Below are 21233 nucleotides of genomic sequence, written 5' to 3' on the forward strand. Positions count from 1 at the left end.
GTTTGCTTAGGTCAAAATTAGCTTGTAAGCTAGTGTTTCAAATAAAAATGGGGGAAAAATAGGAAAAGAAAACCTCCAGTAAGCAAAAAATACAAAATGCTATGGAACAAATTGAAAGTTTAACCCTCAGTATCTTAAACACAAATGTAAAATCTAAAAATGTTTGTATTATTGCATCATATATAGTTGAATCTATTGGAATCCAGGGTAGAGTACTAGTGGGTAAGAAATTGGATTAAAAAAAGGAATTAAGAGATGTGCATCATGTCAGACTGGGACTAGGAGTATTGCAGGAGTCAGCATTTGGACCCTTGCTCATCTACAAAAATGGCCCTTAAGCAGAAACAAATTTTATAAACTTGTTAAATTTACAGATGATACAAAGACAGGTAATGTAATATGGATGAAGGATGCAAGTGAGATTTTGCTGAAATATTGATATCAGTTATGCATTTGTGCAGGTAAAATGACAAATGAAATTTAAAACTAACAAATGCAATGTATTGCATATTAGGAAAAAAAGATAAATGAGTGGCATAGGTATAAAATGAACAACAGAATTAGCACAGGAACACTTGGAAAGAGACCTGGGGGTGACAGTAGGCTTATCACTTTCAATGTTGAGAAAATGAAAAGCGATTTAAAAAGCAAATATTGGGATCATAGCTGGAACAATGGAGTACAAGTTTAGAGATTACAATGAGGTTTTATAATGCACTAGATTTTAAAATGTATATAGATGCACTGGAAAGGGTGCAGAGAACAGCAACAAGAATGACCGCAAGATGTCAAGTGAATAAGCTAAAAGGAAAGAGAAGTTTTAGCTCACTGGAGGTATATAAAATGTTAAAATGGTAAAAATAAAAGTGAACGTAGTATATTACTTTGCCAAATTAGCAGAACTTGGTAACAAGTTTAGTGCAAAGTAAATTCAAAACAGATCATTTTTAAAAAATGGGTGATAAAACTATTGGAATGATCTACGAGAAAAGGTAGAGAAATCAAAGACATTAGGGAAGTTCAAGATGAAGGTAAATGTTAGACTGGATGAGTTAAAAACTAAAGGGACATTCTTAATGGGCAGATTAGCCTTTTCTCACCCCTGATATGTTCTTTTGAACTGAACATAGGATGTTCAGCCCTCACAATGCAAATTACATTCCAGCCCCAGTGATTTGACCAATGAAATAGATCAAAGTCTCAAATAGCTTAACAAATCAATTTTATTCCCTTTTTATTATTTTTAATATTACAGGGCTTTGGCTCTTCAAAATTTACACAGCCAGTTGCTGCCAGTCATAACCTGTACCAAAAGTGTACATGGAGATAAAGTGGCTGGAGGTGATTTAATTTTTTTTAGGTCTTCTACCCTGCAGAAGAAATTACTTCTGATGCCAACAACAAGCCACCCTTCAGATCTAGCATTTCAGCTCTGAAACCAGCTACGGCCAGTCAGCTGACAGCTGTGGGACAGGTCAGTGAGTGGCTCCACTGGCAACCAGCAGATTTTTGGTCTTGAATGCCAATTGATTTCGAAACTGCCCACTGACTGAGCTCACTAGTGATGTCAGCTTAACTGCTCAAGGAAACTAGCATTAAAAATCAAATCCACTCATCTTAAAAATACTTCCCCTTATTTCTATAACATTTACTTAAAGCAGAAGGCAAGTGCTGGTGGAAGCATTTTGAATGTAAAGTGCTTCAACACTTGGGGGGAAATAACTGTTTTCATTTTTAATGTTATTACACCTACCTGAGTCTTATGTCCACTACAGAAATGATTAAGTGTCAGTATGATGCAGTGGGGACCATTCTTATCTGGATCAGAAGGTCTGGGTTCAAGCTTCACTACGGACACTAGCATATAATGTAGGCTGACAATTGAGAGCAGTACTAAGGGAGTGTTGCATTGTTGAAGGTGAGGCTCAGTCCGCCTGTTCCAAGTTTTTTGTAAAAAAAAATCCCACAGTACTATTTGAAGAGGAGCAGAGTGTTCTGATACCTGGACCAACAAACTCCACCAAAAGCAGATCTCATTTGCTGTTTGTAGGATCTTACTGTGTGGAAATTGGCTGCCACATTTGCCTATACAACAGCAGCAACTATATTTCAAAGGTAGTTCATTAGTTGTGAAGCACTGGAGAGTCCTGAAGACATGAAACGCACTATATAAATGTAAGTTCTTTTAGTTGCTGTCAATTGCCACTGGATCTGCTCTTCGAACGAGCGCATAGCCACCTTTAGGTCTGAAGAGTCAAGTGTCAAGGTGGCAGTCATATTAAAAATTAGCTACTCTTACAAGGTAGGATGACAAATTATCCCCCTCTATACACACACACACACATTATGAAGAGGCAGAGAGGAAAACTTAACACAAAATACCCTTTCACCCACCCCCGACCTTCTGTTCTGACGATCAACGGTCATTGTAGTATTCCCAGTAAGAGGCTTTCCTTGTACTGGTTATAAAAGATATTTTTTGTTGAAAGCCCTGTGTTTATTCATGTCTGTTAATGCATCAGTGGACACTAACTTCTTAAACTGAATCTCCTGTTGCGGGATCTTGGGACCCTTCTGTTATTCAGGTTTCAACTTTTAGTAAAAAGACAGCTATCCTGTACGGTAGAAATACACAAATACTGGATCAAAATCCACATTCCTACAATTTTTGACTTGCTTACAAACAGGCTTTTGCAGCTCGAGTATAACATATGTGGTGTTAATCTGTTAGGCATGGTTTCCAAAGAACAAATTACACTTTACTTTAAAAGGACACAAACACCATTTATCACTTTTAACATGTAATAAAAAAAATAAAAATAAACCACTTTAGCAAACAAAAAGCCAAAAAAATTAAAATAGCATATGTAGGTGGAAGTACTGTAAATATAAAAAGCTGGGAATATGTTTCAACATATAAAAGCAGTGCTTTGTGGGAAAAAAACAAAACTGACTCAATACTTCATGGCCACACTCCCAAATTCAGTTAACAGCAGAACCTCATTTATCAGATGTCAGTGTATCCAGAGACCTTCAGTTTTTACTCATAAGTGGCAAAGCAAATCTATCAGATACTACTAAATACTGTTTTATTAAAATGATTGAAAAAATAAAGCTATGTTTAACATATCTGTACTGTTGTATGTATTGCAGACAGGGCAGAAGTCACTTAAAGCTTTTGATATTCTTGATTCTGAAGTACATAGGGATGTCCCAATATTACAATGCATTAAGAGATGATATGAAAGAATATCACAATTTTGGGTTTACATATCATAGTAAATGTGATAGCAGCCATAATCTGATCGCAGTGGTAATCCTGAGAATTCAAAAGGAAAAATAACCTTTTGGTATTCTTTAAAAAAAGAGGAAGGACTAGCTGAACAGCATAAAAAGGAGCATTATGTGAATTGAAGTGTAGTCAACTGAGCTGTCACATAATGCTAAATTTTATAAAAGGAGACATTTGTACACTAACTGGTATCGCATTTACCCTCAATTGTTACTGCACGTTAAAACTATTTAAAGAAAGCCTGACATTGTACATAGAATTGTCCTGATGTGGCATCATGAAATTCTGTCACAGTATTGTGTTTTTGTATGTGTTACTGGACAGAATTTCAGGATAGCACATAAGGTGATGTGTGACGAGAAATGCCCATTACCAACCTGCTTCTAACCAGTGGTTTTTAAAGCACAGCAGTAAAGCAACTAAGACATCAGTAAGCATACAGATATCTAACCTTGTAACATTTATTGCTGCGCGCTATGCATAGTTGAAAACACACCCCCTTTAAGGGGATAGATTTAAAGGAGTAACTCACAATCTTAACACAAGGTTTGTAATTCATTAATTTTTCAAAAGTATCACTGGAATCAAAGCTCTAATCGAAGAATCAGAACTCTGAAATTTTTAATTTTCCTTTTCCATCTACATTTTGGTTGTTTGAGTAGCCTTTTATAGAACAATAAAGCAACCAACTCTCATGTTTTAGATTGCCTTTGTGTAACAGATCACATTTAGACGACATGACATTAGTGCTCTTTGTTTCTTAAACTATCATGTTAAAATCATGATATTGATTAACTGTGATTTTTGTCCCATATCATGAAGGTGTCATATTGAGACATCCTATAAGTACAGTATGCAGATTGACAGGTAATCATAAAAATGAGGTTCTCCTCTCAAACACCTTCAATTGATAATAAAGTCACACGACTCAAGTTTAAAAAAAATAAAAATTAGGACAGTTCCAGCCAGTGACCAAAATACAGGTCTTTACTGGTATAGTAGGTGATGAGAATATACAGCAAGGTCAGGCTTGGAACCTGGATACTTCAGAGCCCATTGCTCAGAGGAAGAAAATATAAACTATTTGGTAACAAAAGTGTACTATATGTATAATACAAAAAAAGGTATGGTGAAACTGTACCTTCACTAAAGCTTATACAAGTTTCTTGGTCCATAGAAACTATGTTATTTTTGTATGCATTCTCTAGTCTGCTTTACCTCCATCCCACCCAAATTCTTTATATCTTGCCCACACTTTAAACAGCTGAAAAATAGATTTTCATTTTAGCTCTTTATAAAGTTTTATACATATTCAGGTGTATTTTCTTACTGTGGTAACACCTCCAGCAGATTATCTATGCTTGAATGACATGTCCATCATCTGAACAAGTAGGTGATTTCCAGAATACAAGAACTGTTGATAGTAGTAGTTTTTTTTTTGCAGCACTTCAACAGTTTTGCATCTTCTCCCTTCCCAAAAGTTGGTGAATGTCTTTAAACCACTTTAGTAGTTAGGAGACCACAGTTGCTGCTGATGATGTGACAATTGTTGAGTTTGTGCTGACAGTTGTGTAACCTCCCTCACTGTTTGTGTTCGAGTCATTTGATGCCATCAAGTTGGAATTAGCTCTAAGAATGGCTCCAGCAGCGCTGCAGTGTGGTCTTGGTCCAGGTTCTGGCGTGTATGTGAACGTAAGGCTGGTAGAGTAGATAATCCCATCATTTCGAACTAGAGTGACAGGGACCTGGACAGGCTGACGGACCCATCGCCAGCCCTCTCGGAATGCAGAAATATCTGGAACAACACAGAGCATGCTCTCTGCACACCTTAAAAAAAAGTTAAAGCAGATTGGTAAATGGCTAGGTAAAATAGTTTCATTTTATTTACACTGTTGCTGTTCACAAAGAAACGCTAAGTGCATCAACCAGCAGAGTTATGCACTGAGGGTGTAAAAATAAGGTATGTAATAATGGCGTAAAAATAACCTCACATTGTAGGGGACACCTGAAAGTGCCATATGAAGATAAGGATACCTACTCTCAACTGTGTCCCAGCTTCTGAAATGTGTGAATTATTAAAATACTTAACAAATATTAGAATCTTCACATGTAGCCACAATTTGAATCTAATCATAAAGTTCACAATTAAAATAATTACCTCCAATGGATCAAATACCACATTATCAGAGCTCATTTGTGGCTATAGGTGACTTATTAAAACACATACTGACAATTAAATTCTCAATATATAATTACATTAAAATAAAATGAAGCTGCACTGTACCATGATGTTGAGAATATTTCAGCAATCAAGTAAACAAGAACTAGGTTATTGTAACTAGCCAAAAATGTCATGAAAAGTTTAAAACTGATTATGACATTTAGATTTCATTTCATTCCACTGATTGTTCAGTTTTTCATCCCGAAGCAAGTAAAATTTGCTACCAAGTGATATTATAAAGATTTTACTTTATTAGTAAAATACTATTGTCACTATGCAGTGTGGGGTGGGCAGCGCCATCACTTGCTTGCCACAGAGTGGCACTGGTGCAACGTCTGGATTGGTCTGCTTTCTCAGCAGTAGTCCAGCTTGCGCAGTCTGGAAGTCATCTAAGGATATTAAAAATACACATTGAAGTAAAAATTACATACCGAAGAAAATAAGCTTTCAACTCGTAAATAAATGCAAGGAATCTTACAACACCAGGTTATAGTCCAAATGTTTTTGAAAATCACAAGCTTTCGGAGGCTTTCTCCTTCATCAGGTGAATGCGACGAAGGAGAAAGCCTCCGAAAGCTTGATTTTCAAATTAAACAAACAGTTGGACTATAACCTGGTGTTGTAAGATTCCTTGCATTTGTCAACCCCAGTCCATCACCGGCATCTCCACATCAACTCGTAAATAGAGGAAGGAACCAATGCACTGAGACAAGTGTGATTTAATAGGAATTGGTGCCTTTATATAAGGAAGTGCAGATGAAAACCATTGCAAAACAGACAATTGAATCAGTAGCAATGAGTTAAGGTGAAATGTTCAACAGATAAAACTGAAGCTGTACATTGGTAACCATGACTTAAACCAGATCCTAGCAATATCTTGGTCCGCAAACTATTCCTACTTTCAGTCTTCATTTTTGTAGTGATGGCATAGTTTTCTAGCCTCTGAGTTAAAAAGTTGTGGATTCAAGTCCCACCATGGATTTAGACACGTAGTCTAGGTTGACACTTCAATGTGGTGCTGATGGAATGCTGCACTGTCAGTCATTTCCTGTCTATTGGAGCTTGTGTACAATTATCCATTGCGTTTGCCAGACTGTATTTAAAAAATGATCCATTAGTTGTAAAGTGCTTTAGGACAACTTGAGGATGTGATAAGGTGCTATATAAATGCAAGAACTTAATTTCAGTCACAGATTGTTGGAGGTGCCGTCTCTGAGATGGGATGTTAAAACAGAGGCCCCGTCTGCCCTCAGGTGGATGTAAAAGATCCCATGGCACTATTCCGAAGAGCAGGGGAATGCTCCCTGGTGTCCTGGCCAACATTTATCCCTCAACCAACATCACTAAAACAGATTATCTGGTCATTATTACATTGCTGTTTGTGGGAGCTTGCTGTGCGCAAATTGGCTGCCACGTTTCCAACATTACAACAGCAACTACACTGCAAAAAAAAGTACTTCACTGGCTGTCAAGTGCTTTGGGATATCCTGAGGTCATGAAAGGCGCTATATAAATGCGAGTCTCTTTCTTTCTTTCAGATTAGAATCATAGGCTATTACTGCATGGAGGAAGCCCATTCGGCTCAATGTGCTCTGAAGGAGCTATGCACTTAGTTCCAATCAATTTTACTGAAAGTTGGTTACTCAGCCTTTTACTACAATTTCCCCAAAATAAGCTTTAACAGTTTTTCCGATGGTAACTAACTGAAATTTCAGTGTCAGCGTGGCTCCCTGATGGTTCACTGGATAGGAGCACCAAGTGGCACTAAGTGACACAGATGAGCAAAATCCCAGATTCAATTCCTGCTCCATACTTGGTCAGCTAATCTCAGTGGATAGTGACAAAAGAATCAGAATTGACCAAACTGTCTGGACAGGGAGGAAAATAAATTCAGGTTCCTTGCTCCCAAAAACTTTCTACTGACCATTCTTTTCTCCAGGACTAATATATAAATTCTTATTTGGTAGGCTTAAAGCAGTGCTGACAGACAAGTTGTGCCTATAGTCAAAGGCAGAAGCAGACAATAGTACAGAGATGGGAACAGGCTAGGCAGCATAGCAGAAAAATAAATAAGGAATGGGTAGCAGCAATGGACAGGTAGATGTCAACAAGCCAATTACAAATGGAAAACAGTAGCCCCTTTAAGCTTGAAAAAAAGTGTGTGTGTGCACATGTGTACACGGACAGCAGGTCAGACACAGTCAGACAGCTTGCCAAGTCATTCACCATGTCTGATTTGGTTGCTCCCACATGTGGATATGCGGCTGGGATTAAAAAAAGGAAAATTGTATGTGTGCGCATTTTTAATTCAACCAAATTAGGCTCACATATTCTGTAATTCTAAATAACTTTTAGAACTAAATTTCTTTACCTGTACATGGTCTCAGCTTCCACATCACCAAACCAAACTCGTAGATTGGGTGTAAAGTTCTGTCCCGTGAGCTCAAGCATTGCAACGTCCCCTCCTCCATTCAGCTATAAAAGTTTTTAAAATATCAGTTGTACATAGCCATCTTTTGTAAATAAATCCACACAGAGTGGCATAGATATTGCATCCTAGAAAAGAACTAAACATATTAGCTTAAACCTACTTGTTTGATGTCTGGAGCAATCAGAGTGCAGCTGCACCAACTGTATACACAAGGCTTATTTAAAAAAGTACATCCAGTAATTACAGACACGGTATAATTATTCCATTGTTGAACTAAAATCCCTTAAATTAGAAGTAGCCATCATTGAATGCACTCCTTTAGACACTAAAAAAATTAATTTGATGACCTCAACTTTGCAAATGCTGTTGCAGCACCTTTCTCCATGATGATGAATCTTGCTGAATTTGGAGACAAGATAAATTTTGCAAGATTTATTAGCATTTCTTACTAAGTTGGACCCTGAATTACATGGCAAAAGTTCAAAACTATTTGAGGTTTAAAAGGATATAAATAACAATTGCATTCTTTGTCTGCACAATTTCTGGGCTATGCTGTTATTTGGTGTTGGTAGAAAACAAACATTTTAATCCAGCACACCAAGAAAATTACTGTAGCAGCTCTGAAAATTCTACCTCCAGCAAATTGGAAGCAAGAGAGATGTAGCATTTTAACAATAGTCACTAGAATTTTTCATTTGAAATCTTGCCATGAACATATCTAAGGAAAACAAACTGTTCCAAAAATAATTGATAACATTTTTATTTTATTGTCCATTTTGTAACAAAACATTTAAATGAAGATAAAGTGCTTTCCTCCAGAACTACTAGGAATATATAAATAAGGACTCCTCTATGAAGCTTACACACAAAATGTGGCAGGCCTGAAGCAGTGTTGACAGACAAATTGTGCCTACAGCCAAAGGCAGATGCAGGCAACAGTAGAGAGATGGGAACAGGCTAGGCATAAGGGCAGCCCAGCAGAAAAATAGATAACGAATGGGTAGCTGAACTGAACAGGTGAGCAGGCAGGTGCCAGTGCTAACAGAGAGATCATCATAAAAATTAGTCTTTTTAACCTAGAAAAAAAGACACAAATTAAGATTGTTTCATTCAGAGACACCTACAGGATAAGATATCCATTTCACATTTCTGCTTAATAGAATTTAATATGCACAGTTTGGTTGTGAAGTATAACTGTTATATTTGTACTATTATAGAAGTCTTCACAGAGAAAATGGACTGCACTTCATTATTTAACTGAAGCCCAATTTCCCAGATTATGTATTAACCAAACTGATACATTTGGAAGCATGAAACTCAATAATGCTTTGTTCATATTTATGACGTGAAAACTCCTCACTGTGTTACAGCCTTGTAATATACTTGCACTTATCTTTTATTCTATGCACTATGATTACAAATTCTTCTTTATCAAATATTTCTCCTGGTTCCAGACAAGATTCTCAAAATAAACCTCTATTAGAAAACCATGGTGGAATTGTTTATTTGAATTTGTAAAAAAATATATAAAAAAAGAATTTCTTCATGGTAAGTTACTCCATATTCACAGAACACATGCCTGTATTTTGAAAGAAGTCCACTCAAGACAGGTGAAGATTCCAGCATACCTTTTTAAAAGAAATCAAGAACCTGAAGAAAGGAAGTGCCTTATTACATACTCCTTACAAATGTCCCAAAGATGCCCACAAGTCTAATTAAAAGAAACTTGAAATTAGAAAAGACGATGAAAAATTGGTGGTTTATTTCACACAAGGCAAATTCTAGGAAGAAAAGGAAATCAGTAGCATCAAGGTTTCCATATTATTTTGCGCATGTTATGTTAGGACATAAAAGCACCAACAGATGAACAAACAGACACAGCACATCTTTTAAAAAAAATAAACTCAATCTAATAGGACATGATCTTTTTTAAAAAGAACTTATACACAGGACAAATCCCAGGAAACAACTGCAGGGAGCAAAGGGTGGGCTCTGGCTTACATTAACCTCTCACTATTCACTCTGGATGGGCATCTGCCTCTTCTTGGCAGGCATCTCTCTTTACCAAAGCTTCATACATGAGGATTTGGATTACACCATTGCCGACGAGCAACCTTTTATGCAGTTTTTGATATCTAGAACCTTAAGGTGCCCAGCAAGCTATCCTTCCACCATGCTGAAGGTTGATGTCCATTATATAGCTGAGCCGAGGACTCAAGTTTGGGACAACGCAGGGTATGCACACTTGTGCTCATTTCTCCAGGTTCACCTACCTTAACTACACAGCAAAGCAGCTGCTAATGGAGCCATGCATCGCCAATAGTGGATAGGGCATGTCCCTGTGCAATGGTCAGCAGTGTCGCCACTTGCACACCTAATGACGTGGTGAGCAATATAACCTGCTACTTGGAGGAGATCCTATGCTGTCCATATAGCAAGGACAAAAATCTGCACTTGGAAGTTATCTAGAGACTATCCTTCAAGGTGGGGGGGGGGGGGGGGTGGGGAGAAGGGGGGAAGAGACAGTGAGGAACTCATGTAATTTTTTATCACCAAGATTGAGACCATCTGTTTGGCTGCCTCTGCAACTCCCCCTCCCCCACCCCACTCATTTCCTCTTGCCCACCAAGTCAAACCTCCCCCCCCACTGTCACCCATGCCCAAACTCTAAACCAGACTCTCTCTAGTTTCTCACTCATCTCCCCTCATGGCCTCTCCAGTCTGATTTCGCTTGAGACCCACCCCCTGTTCCCTTGACCCCATTCCCACTAAACTGCTGACCACCCAACCTCCCTTCCTGGCCCCCATGCCAGCCGACATTCAAATGGTTCCCTCTCCTGAGGTATCGCCCTTTTTCCTTGCAAATCTACCATCACCCTCCTCCTTGCCCCTCTGTCCTTGCAAGCCACCACCCCCATTACCACCCTTCCTTTCCTCTCCAAAGTCCTTGAACATGTCACCTTGAAAATTCTTGTCCACCTTCCAGAACTCCGTGTTTGAATTTTTCCAATTCTCCAATCGGGTTTCTGCCTTGCCACAACGTTGACCAAAGTCACAAATGACGTGCTTTGTGATTGTGACCATGGTGCATTGTCTCTCCTCAGCCTCTCTGCAGCCTTTGACACGGCCCTGCTCCAACACCTCGCACCATCCTCCTCCAATGCCTCTCCTCCGTTGTACAGCTCAGTGGGACTGCCTTCACTTAGCTTCTCACTTAACTTCCTGATTGTAGCCAGAGCATCACCAGCAATGGCTTCTCTTCCAACTCTTCGCACCATTGCCTCTGAAGTCCCCAAAAGATATATCCTTGGCGTCTTTCATCGTCCTCATCTACATACTGCTCCTTGGCAATATTTGCAAACATGGAATGAGCGTTCACATGTACACTGACGACACCCAACTTTACCTCCCCATGATATCTCTTGACCCCTCCACTGCCTCTGTGCTGTCACACTGATTGTCCAACATCCAGTCTTGGATAAGCCACAATTTCCTCCAATTAAATGTTGGATCAAATTAAATTAAACCGATGAGATAGGTTTTTGGCACTTGCCAGAAACTCAGTACCCTTGCTACCGATTCCATCCCCCTGACTGGCGAACAGACTGTTCACAACCTCAGTGGCCTATTCGAGCTGAGCTTCCGACCCCATAGCCTCTCCATCAAAATGACCGCTTACTTCCACCACCGTAATATTGCCCATCTCCACCCTGCCTCAGCCCATTTGGTTTAGAAACCCTCAATCTTGCCTTTGTCACCTCCAGATTTGACTATTAGAAATGCTCCCTTGGGCGGGCTACCACTCTCTACTCTGTAAACTTCAACTCATCCAAAACTGTGCTGCCTGCATCCGATCACACACCAAAGTCCTGTTCACCCATCAATTTTGTCCTCAATGACCTATATTGACTCCCCATCTCCCAATTTAAAATTCTCATCTTCCTGTTTCAATACCTTCCCCAGCCTTACACCCTCTCCAAATTCTCAATCATTAACTCTGGCCTCGTTCATGTCCCTCTCCTATTGCCCCACCACCGGTGGGCTGTGCCTGCAGCTGCCTAGGTACCACACTCTGGAATTCCCTCCCTAAACCTCTCCACCCCACACTCCTCCTTTAAAGATCTTCTTAAAACCAATCTTTTTGACCAAGCTTTTGGTATCTCCTCCTAATATCTTTTTGGCTTGGCAACCTTTTTTTATTACATCTCCGTGGAAAGCACAGTGTGATGTTTTCTAAGTTAAAGGTGCTATATAAATGTAAATTGTTGTTGCAAATAGGGTCTTTTTGAGGTCAAGTTGGCTTTACGATGACATGCCTGTTATATGAGATTGAAATAAAGTTGACTATCTGGCAGAACCTGTAATCTGATACATGAGCCAAACAAGTCCAGAGTACTCCAAGGTGTTGCTGATGATTGACCAACCTTCCTGATCGGTATACCTGTCACGGAGAGCTGGGCTTCTTGCCACTTGTCCTGCAAGCTAACTGTCCAATAAGTACACTGCTGGATAAGCTTCAGGAAGTTTACCAAAGCACTGTGCTGTAAGCACAACTTTTAGTTAAACTCCAGCAGTACCCAAATATGCACACATGGAGTTTCCTGAGCATGGTCTATTGCCAGCATTGACCCAAGTTCTCCAAGTTAAGGGAAGTGGGACTTGTCCATCTTGGATAGTGCGTGCAAATGAAAACTCTGTTTTTTTTCCAATAATTTGGTTTAGAGACTTTTAAGCATAGTGATGATACTTTGTGTTTATCAGACACCTGCTAGAACAAAAAAGGAACCTTTCCCACAGAAATCAAATAGTACCTAGTTTGTTACTACAACCTTATATAAAAAAAACAATTTCTTCATGTGATATCTGGTTCTTCTTGCAAACATCTTAAAACTACAGCAATTTCAAAAGTCAACTTGCACTGATACATTCTTGGCCTTAATATAAAAGAGAATTAGCCACCGTAATCTGAATTTAAACAAACAAAACCTATAAATGTCTAAGTCCTGTTACCTGAAGACTTTCAACAACAGGTACAGGTGTCACTGGTGCATGTACGGGCCCCATCCCCTCGTAGAATGTGTACTCAGCCTTATCTGTGCTTATGATTGTCCAAGAGGCTCCATCGTTTATCATTTCTTTGTTTGGTTCTTTTGGACATGGAGTGGCCTGTTAGGGGAGGGAGGGAGGGGGCAAAATAAAATTAAAAAACACAACTGTGACCATGACACAAACTAGATGCAAGTTGTACTGATTTACTTTATGGAGGCTTAATTTTTTTTTAAATCATGAAAGACTATTTCAGATTTCAAAGTACAGTGGAACTTCTATTATCCATGCACCAATTACCTGGACTAAGGATATTGTCTCATTATACAACCTATCACCACCAATTTCCTCCTGTTTGACTCAAATCAACTTCACAGCTGAAGATTCAATTATATTTAGGTTACTCTTACTGTATGTTTTCATTTCTGTGTTTAGTGTTTTTGTTACTCAAGAGCTTGAAGATGTTTCTACAGAAGGCCTTATATAAATACAAGTAATGTCTGTTACATGTGCAAGACCAGAGTTGGGATTCTCGAATACCTTCTAATTTCCAGTACCAAACAGGCAACGTCCCCTCAATTATGGCAGATAACAGAGGTTCCACTGTGAATACATTTCCATTACTTGAAAATTAAAAACAGAATTTATGTCTATAGCAACGGAGTATAAAACTTATAACAAAATCTTTTTTTTTCATTTTGCTGCAACTGCATGTCTGCAAATTCCTAATACATTCAGCCTTGCAGGTTCAGGATAAAATGGACAAAAAAAATATTTCCATGATAAGCAATAGATTCTTACTAAAATACAGGTTTAAGATCTCGAGAACCTAAATTCAAATTTTGTTGGCTATGTTACTCCTGTTCCCAACATACTGTTCCACAAACAATATGGGTTGAATGAAAGTCCTGTTTGTTGCTTTGTGTTCAACTAATGGCATGGTTCACTTGAAAAAATACAACTTTTTTGTGCCAGAGTTCTTTTTAAAAAAGCTGAATTTTGAGCACGTGGGATCTATTAGCATCCAGAATTGAAAATAAAGCATATAGTTGGCTTAGTGATAGCATTCTCATCTCTGAATCAAAAAGTTGTGGGTTCAAGACTCACTGCAGGCACTTGAACACATGATCTACTCCAACACTTAAGTGCAGTACTGAGGGAGAGCTGCATTGTTAGAGGTGCTGTCTTTGGGTTGAGATGTTAAATCTATGCCCTGCCTGCCTCTTTCGATGGACATTTAAGATTTCATGGCACTTTTCCAAATAACGAAGTTCGTATGGTGTACTGGCCAACATTTATCCCTCAACCAACACCAAACAAATTAACTGGTATTACATTTCATTGATTGTGGGATCTTATTGTTGGCAAATTGGCTGCTGCATTTGCCCACAAAACAGTGGCTAACCATAAAGTAATGCATTGGCTGTGAAGTACTTTGAGACATTCTACAGATGTGGAAGGCACTACATAAATGGGTGTCTTTTGTTTTGTTATTAATTTACTCTGATTGAAGAAATATTTGGCTGAACTGAGTTCAATAGATTTTTTGGCAGGGCAAGTGACAATTTATGTTGGTTCAGTAGAATTCATAGATTTTGAAATATTTTAGATTTCTAGCTAATTTCACAGAATACTGGTAGTATTTTCAAAAGCCACAAGTACGACATCACAAACTGAAAAACTACAATTTGTCAAGTTACGATCTTAACACTAGTTTTGAGTGAATATAACAAAACTACCCTGAAGGCAGTAAAGCACCTCATGCAAATAAACCTTCAATGTAAAAGGTGAGTTTTTACATTTTTAATATCACAAACATGAACACATTAGCAGCAGCTATACCCAACACAAGGCTTCTACCCCACATAGAAGATCTACTACTGAAATTTGATGGATGCCTAAAAAAAATCAAATCAAAGCTCCGATGGCTCAGTGGGTAATATATCATGTGTCGTACTGAGCTACAAAGACAAAGATGGTTCCAGGTTTGATCCTTCGTCTCTACTGTGTTTATCTCAGCTAGGGTGGGACAGTGAGGGCAGCATTCCACTAATTTCAAGTATCCACAAACATTTGGAGGAGGAAATAGAGACAATATATCAGCCAGGGTTCTTGACCCTGGTCACTATCAGTAATTTCATTTTTTCACTGGAGTGATTAAATTCAGATCTTGTGTTAGGGCACGATCAGACTAGATTGTGATTTCTCAGAGCCACAGAGAAATTAGGACAGGTGACCAAAAGCTTGGTCAAAGAAGTAGATTTTAAGAAGCAACTTAGAGAAGAGAGATGGAGAGATTTAGGGAGGGAATTCCAGAACTTAGGGGCTCAGGAGATGAAGGCATGGCTGTTAATATTGGAGGGATTAAAATCGGGGATGCGCAACAGGTCAGAATTGGAGGAGCACAGAGATCTTGGAGTGTTGCAGTGTTGGAGGAGGTTATAGAGATAGGGAGGGGCGAGGCCATGGAGGTATTTGAGCACAAGGATCAGAATTTTAAAGTCAAGACGTTGCTGGACTGGGAGCCGATGTAAATCAATGAGCACAGGGATGATGGATGAACAGGACTTGGTGTGAGTTAGGATATGGGCAGCAGAGTTTTGGTTGAGCTGAAGTTTACAGAGGGTGGAAGATGGGAGGCCAGCCAGGAGAGCATTGGAATAGGCACGGATGAGGGCTTCAAAAGCAGATAAGCTGAAGCAGGGGCAGAAGTGGGTGATATTACAGAGTTGGAAGTAGGCAGTCTTCATGATGGATAGGATATGGGGTCAGAAGCTCAGCTCAGGTTCAAGTAGGATGCTGAGGTTGTGAACAGTCCGGTTCAGTCTCAGACAGTGGCTAGGGAATGGAGAATACTATTAAAGAATGGTTATTCAGACGAGGTACTGGAAAGCTGCTGGTGCCGATGAAACCATACATCAAGAGTCAGCTCCTTCAGTAATGGAGGGGAGAAAAAACAAAGATGTGGGGAAAATCAAATATCTGTTTACAAGAAACAATAAAGGCCAGCTGAAATTTAATGTAACTGGACACCATCCCTGGCCAAGAGGGCAGGCATTTAACTTGCTCACAAATCTGTCAATGTTACTTTGAAGCCAGCAGTTAGAAGATGCAACAAGTGCAGCCCAGGCTGCCAGCCCCAAATGCTTGCATCCTATCCCTACATGAGGCAGCACATAATCGCTTCTCACCATTACTCTAATGACACAGTAGAGATCAGACATTCATCTTGAATTAGCCACAGATAAAACGCATATCCTACATTCTGCGGCACTACACAATGGTGCTCTGCTCCCACACACTGCACTACCAAAGCATCTCTTAAAAATACTCTAATAAGTCACCAATAGGACGTAAATGTGTTTCCCCGACCCCCCCAGACTGCCCAATGTCGAAAGAAACCAAGTTTGAAAATCTCTTGCCGAGTTCAGTAAATCAAGTCTCTGCTCTCTGCTTCCCTGAACAGTTCGAGATCAGGAATGTACCATTGGAGGAATCACAAGGAAAGCACTATGTTTACCACTCCATGCACAGCGCATGAACATGCTAACCACTAAGAATATCAATTTAAACCAAAATCCTATTGATGCAATAAATGACTATCACCCATCTCTCAATGATATTTAGTATATTTCAGCTTAAAGATTAGGGGTTAATGCCATAAATATTCAAGATCTGCAACTACATTGTTCAACTGCAATTAAATTATGAACAGTTAGGTAAACATGGTTTCTGAAAACAATTTGATTGAATATGAAAAGGAGCATTAGACTGTAACTTGTAGTTGCAGTACGACACCTATGTAGTAGACAATGATTATGATTATGAATAACTAAGCAGATCGCTACATAATTTAATATTCCTGAGAATGTGCAAGTCAATAACTTTTGTTCAGAAAGTTCACCTACATTGCTGCCCAACTACCTCTGCTCTGTAGGTACTGTTCAGTTGAATTCAGTTCTTTGATTTAATAATCATATATGACCTACACCAGGGGAAATAAGCAGTAAAGATAGCTCAAAATGCTGGTGGAAGTGTGGAAATCTTGGAGATTAATGGATCATACTTATAACTTTCAACAATTTAAATATTCTACATAGCCTAGGTCTACTCAACAATGGAACACTGTAGCCCTGCTCTGGAAACGGCACAGAATATCCTGTGCCTGAATCCATCCTCTACACATCCAGCGATGACTTCAGGCTGTCCATCTTTTGAGATTGTAACCAGAACAATGCGAGATGTTGGCGATGTGTCAGGAACACACATGTGGCAGTTACACCTCAACATTCTGCACTAATTCAAAATGTCTACATGAAGCTCCAGGAGAAAAGATTCACACATTGCTTTGCTAGTTTTTAAATTCCCTCTCGGGCACTCTTGTCCCTGGAACTGTCTCTCGTGGACAGAATTTCAAATGCAGGATTAACGGTCACTTGCAGAACTACAGCTACTGCAGCATACTACTGCAAAAATTCTGCAAGACTGCCCCATGAGACATTAGTATAATTTCTCTTCAATTATTAGTGCTCCCAACACCACTAGAGTCAAATTTGTGAAACATCTGTTTGTGTTAGTTATCTAGCTATTGTTATTTCACCTAATATCCAATAATCAAAAAATAGAATTTGTACAATATTTTCTTACTTGGAATTGGATTATCCTTTCTTGTGAGAGGCATAGATACATTCTCTCTGTATCCTTCAGGTAAAATGCACACTTATGGAGCTGTGAAACTGGGTCATCTGCATCTAATAATGCTGTTTGTTTATCCACTTTACGAATTATCTGTAAGAGATTAACATATTTAAGATCGGTTTACTGGATTCCAGGGTGGGCTTAATGATGAAAGGTGGGATAGAAAAGGCCCTTTTAGAATTACTTCAAAAAATGCAACAATCACATATGTGGAGAACACGTGGAAGCTGACACAACCCTGAGCCATGACAGAACTACCACCTTATTTAAAATATTGACATTGAATGGAGATGATCCCAGGTTGCAAAAAAATGCTTGAAAATTCTGGACCCCTGGAGTGAGGGAACTGCAGTGACTGATGGTTTCCAAAGACATACGGTTGTGATCTGACAACTTTTTTTTAATGCGTTCATGGGGTGTGGGCGTCATTGGCAGCATTTATTGCCCATCCCTAATTGCCCTTGAGAAGGTGGTGATGAGCCACCGCCTTGAACCGCTGCAGTCCGTGTGAAGGTTTTCCCACAATGCTGTTTAGGTAGGGAGTTCCAGGATTTTGACCCAGCGACAATGAAGGAAGGGCAATATATTTCCAAGTCGGGAAGGTGTGTGACTTGGAGGGGAACGTGCAGGTGGTGTTGCTCCCATGTGCCTGCTGCCCTTGTCCTTGTCCTTCTAGGCGGTAGAGGTCACGGGTTTGGGAGATACTGTCGAAGCCTTAGCGAGTTGCTGCAGTGCATCCTGTGGATGGTACACACTGCAGCCACAGTGCGCCGGTGGTGAAGGGAGTGAATGTTTAGGGTGGTGGATAGGGTACCAATCAAGTGGGCTGCTTTGTCCTGGATGGAGTCAAGCTTCTTGATCGATGTTGGAGCTGCACTCATCCAGGCAAGTGAAGAGTATTCCATCATACTCCTAACTTGTGCCTTGTAGATGGTGTAAAGGCTTTGGGGAGTCAGGCGGTGAGTCACTCACTGCAGAATACCCAGCCTCTGACCGGCTCTTGTAGCCGCAGTATTTATGTGGCTGGTCCAGTCAAGTTTCTGGTCAATGGTGACCCCCAGGATGTTGATGGTGGGGGATTCGACGATGGTAATGCCGTTGAATGTCAAGGGGAGGTGGTTGGACTCTCTCTTGTTGGAGATAGTCATTGCCTGGCACTTATCTGGCGTGAATGTTACTTGCCATTTATCAGCCCAAGCCTGGATGTTGTCCGGGTCTTTCTGCATGCAGGCACGGACTGCTTCATTATCTGAGAGGTTGCGATTGGAACGTAACACTGTGTAATCATCAGCGAACATCCACATTTCTGACCTTATGATGGAGGAGCCTAGGGCACTGCCCTGAGGAACTCCTGCAGCAATGTCCTGGGGCTGAGATGATTGGCCTCCAACAACCACTACCATCTTCCTTTGTGCTAGCTATGACTCCAGCCACTGGAGAGTTTTCCCCCTGATTCCCATTGACTTCAATTTTACTAGGGCTCCTTGGTGCCACACTCGGTCAAATGCTGCCTTGATGTCAAGGGCAGTCACTCTCACCTCACATCTGGAATTCAGCTCTTTTGTCCATGTTTGGACCAAGGCTATAATGAGGGCTGGAGCAGAGTGGTCCTGGCGGAACCCAAACTGAGCATTGGTGAGCAGGTTATTGGTGATTAGACTGCAAACCATGACTTCACTGCTGGGGAGCTTGCTATCAGTTCTATTAACCTGGCACTATAGTAGCTCAGATTTCTAAAACCAAAAGGTTTTGTGGCTCCTGTGTTCATCTAACATGGGATCCAAACCCACTGAAGGTAACACTTTTATCAATGGAAAATAGTTATTTGTCCAGGGCAGGGTCCCTCTTCGTACTCAGTCATGAAACAGCTCACATGGCTTATATTTTTCTTTTTCGTGATCATCTCTGGTGTACCAAGCTGTTCAGTTTGCTTTGGACCTCTTGGACCAGACCCACAATGTTCAACCATGTCGGCCTCCAAAGGAAAAATTGATAAAGGCAAATGAAAATGAAATAACTGGCCACCTCTTATATTCAGAAGATCAGTAATATTTTGGGGCAGGAGTTTTACTATTTGCAGCTCAGCCTTGCAAGTGTCTCTGGTGGGTACTTCCTGGATGTTGGCTGCACTATATAATTTGCTGACTTTGCCAAACACCGATTCATATTGAAGCATTTTTTAAGAAATTTAAAAGTATGTATTGCTGAGTGAGTTTTTGTACTCATTAAGTTGATCAAGTCGGTGCTGAGGAAGACTACTAACATTTTGGCACCCGGGTCAAGGTATGGTTACAGTTATAAGTTATAGTGTCAGCCGTGGCTCAGTTGGTAGCACTCCTACCTCTGAGTCAGAAGGTCATGGGTTCAAATTCCACTCCAGAGACTCTAGCACAAAATCTAGACTGACAGTCCAGTACAGTACTGAGGGAATGCTGCACTGTTGGAGGCACCGTCTTTCGGATGAGACGTTAAACAGGTGACCAATCCCATTTCGAAGAAGAGCAGAGGAGTTTTCCCTGTGTCCTGGTCAACATTTATCCCTCAACCAATATAACTAAAAACAGATTATCTGGTGATTTATCTCATTGCTGTTTGAGAAACCTTACTGTGCACAAATTGGTTGCCACATTTCCTACAGTACAAAAGTGACTACACTTCAAATGTACTTAATTGGCTGCAAAGTGCTTTGGGACGTCCTATGGTTGTGAGAGTGCTATATAAACACAAGTTCGTTATTTATTGTGACTAAACACTCGCAGAGCAGGAATGACAAGTTAGTTGCAGGGTAAAGCTCCAGCTACCCCACTCAAACATTGTGCATGAATTCCAATTCCAGAGAGCAGCTCCTACTGCATCAGTGTGAACTTCTCCATTTCTTACAGCACTCATTTTTATGGTCTCATTGAGACTGCTCAGTGTCACATTGGTCTTAGTTGGTAACAATCTCAGTTGAGTGAGAAGGCTGTGGGTTCAAGCACATAATCCAGGCTGACATTCCAGTGCAGTACTGAGGTAGTGCTATATTGTCAGAAATGAACTTTTGGATGAAGTGTTAAAACTGAGGCTCTGTCTTCTTGTTCAGGTGGACGTAAAAGACTAAGGAATTTTCACAGCATCTTAGCTAACATTCCTCCCTCAACCAACACCACCAGATGCAGATTAACTGGTCATTGATCTCAGTTGGAATCTAAGTTACCTTGCTGTGCAAAAACTGGCTGCCAATAAAACAGCAACTAGATTTTGAAAAGTAATTCCTTGGCTGTGAAGTACTTTGAGATATCCTGATGTTGCAATAAGGTGCTATATAGATGCATATTCTTACAATCTTTTTGTTTAACTCAAATTCACTTAATACTTGGAATATTTCCTCAAAATTCATCTGATGAGTTTGTTTCTAACCTACCCTTCAATGTTAAGTATATCAGTAGCCAATTAAATCTCAGACAGCAAATGCACCCTATACTGTAGAAGTGAGCCATATGAAGAAGGAAGTCTCAGGTTTGTTACCTGTTCTGTTATGAGCTAGCTGACTTTAATGTGTCTGG

The 21233-nt window shown here is 39.9% G+C and overlaps 1 protein-coding gene across 2 annotated transcripts in view; it reads right to left on the bottom strand.

Moving 5' to 3' along the window:
- Positions 1-1205: 1205 nt before the first annotated feature.
- The window catches only part of rbpjb (recombination signal binding protein for immunoglobulin kappa J region b), a 109695-nt gene continuing 89667 nt past the window's right edge, over positions 1206-21233 (bottom strand). For both annotated transcript variants that reach the window (XM_067989094.1, XM_067989088.1), the window contains 4 exons: positions 17638-17778; positions 12955-13110; positions 7885-7988; positions 1206-5119 (listed from right to left, as the gene is read on the bottom strand). In XM_067989094.1, coding sequence (XP_067845195.1) covers positions 4804-5119; positions 7885-7988; positions 12955-13110; positions 17638-17778 — 717 coding nt within the window. In that variant the 3' untranslated portion in view covers positions 1206-4803. The remainder of the gene's footprint in view (positions 5120-7884; positions 7989-12954; positions 13111-17637; positions 17779-21233) is intronic.

The sequence above is a fragment of the Heptranchias perlo genome, chromosome 1 (assembly GCF_035084215.1).
Source record: "Heptranchias perlo isolate sHepPer1 chromosome 1, sHepPer1.hap1, whole genome shotgun sequence".
Classification (NCBI taxonomy): domain Eukaryota; kingdom Metazoa; phylum Chordata; class Chondrichthyes; order Hexanchiformes; family Hexanchidae; genus Heptranchias; species Heptranchias perlo.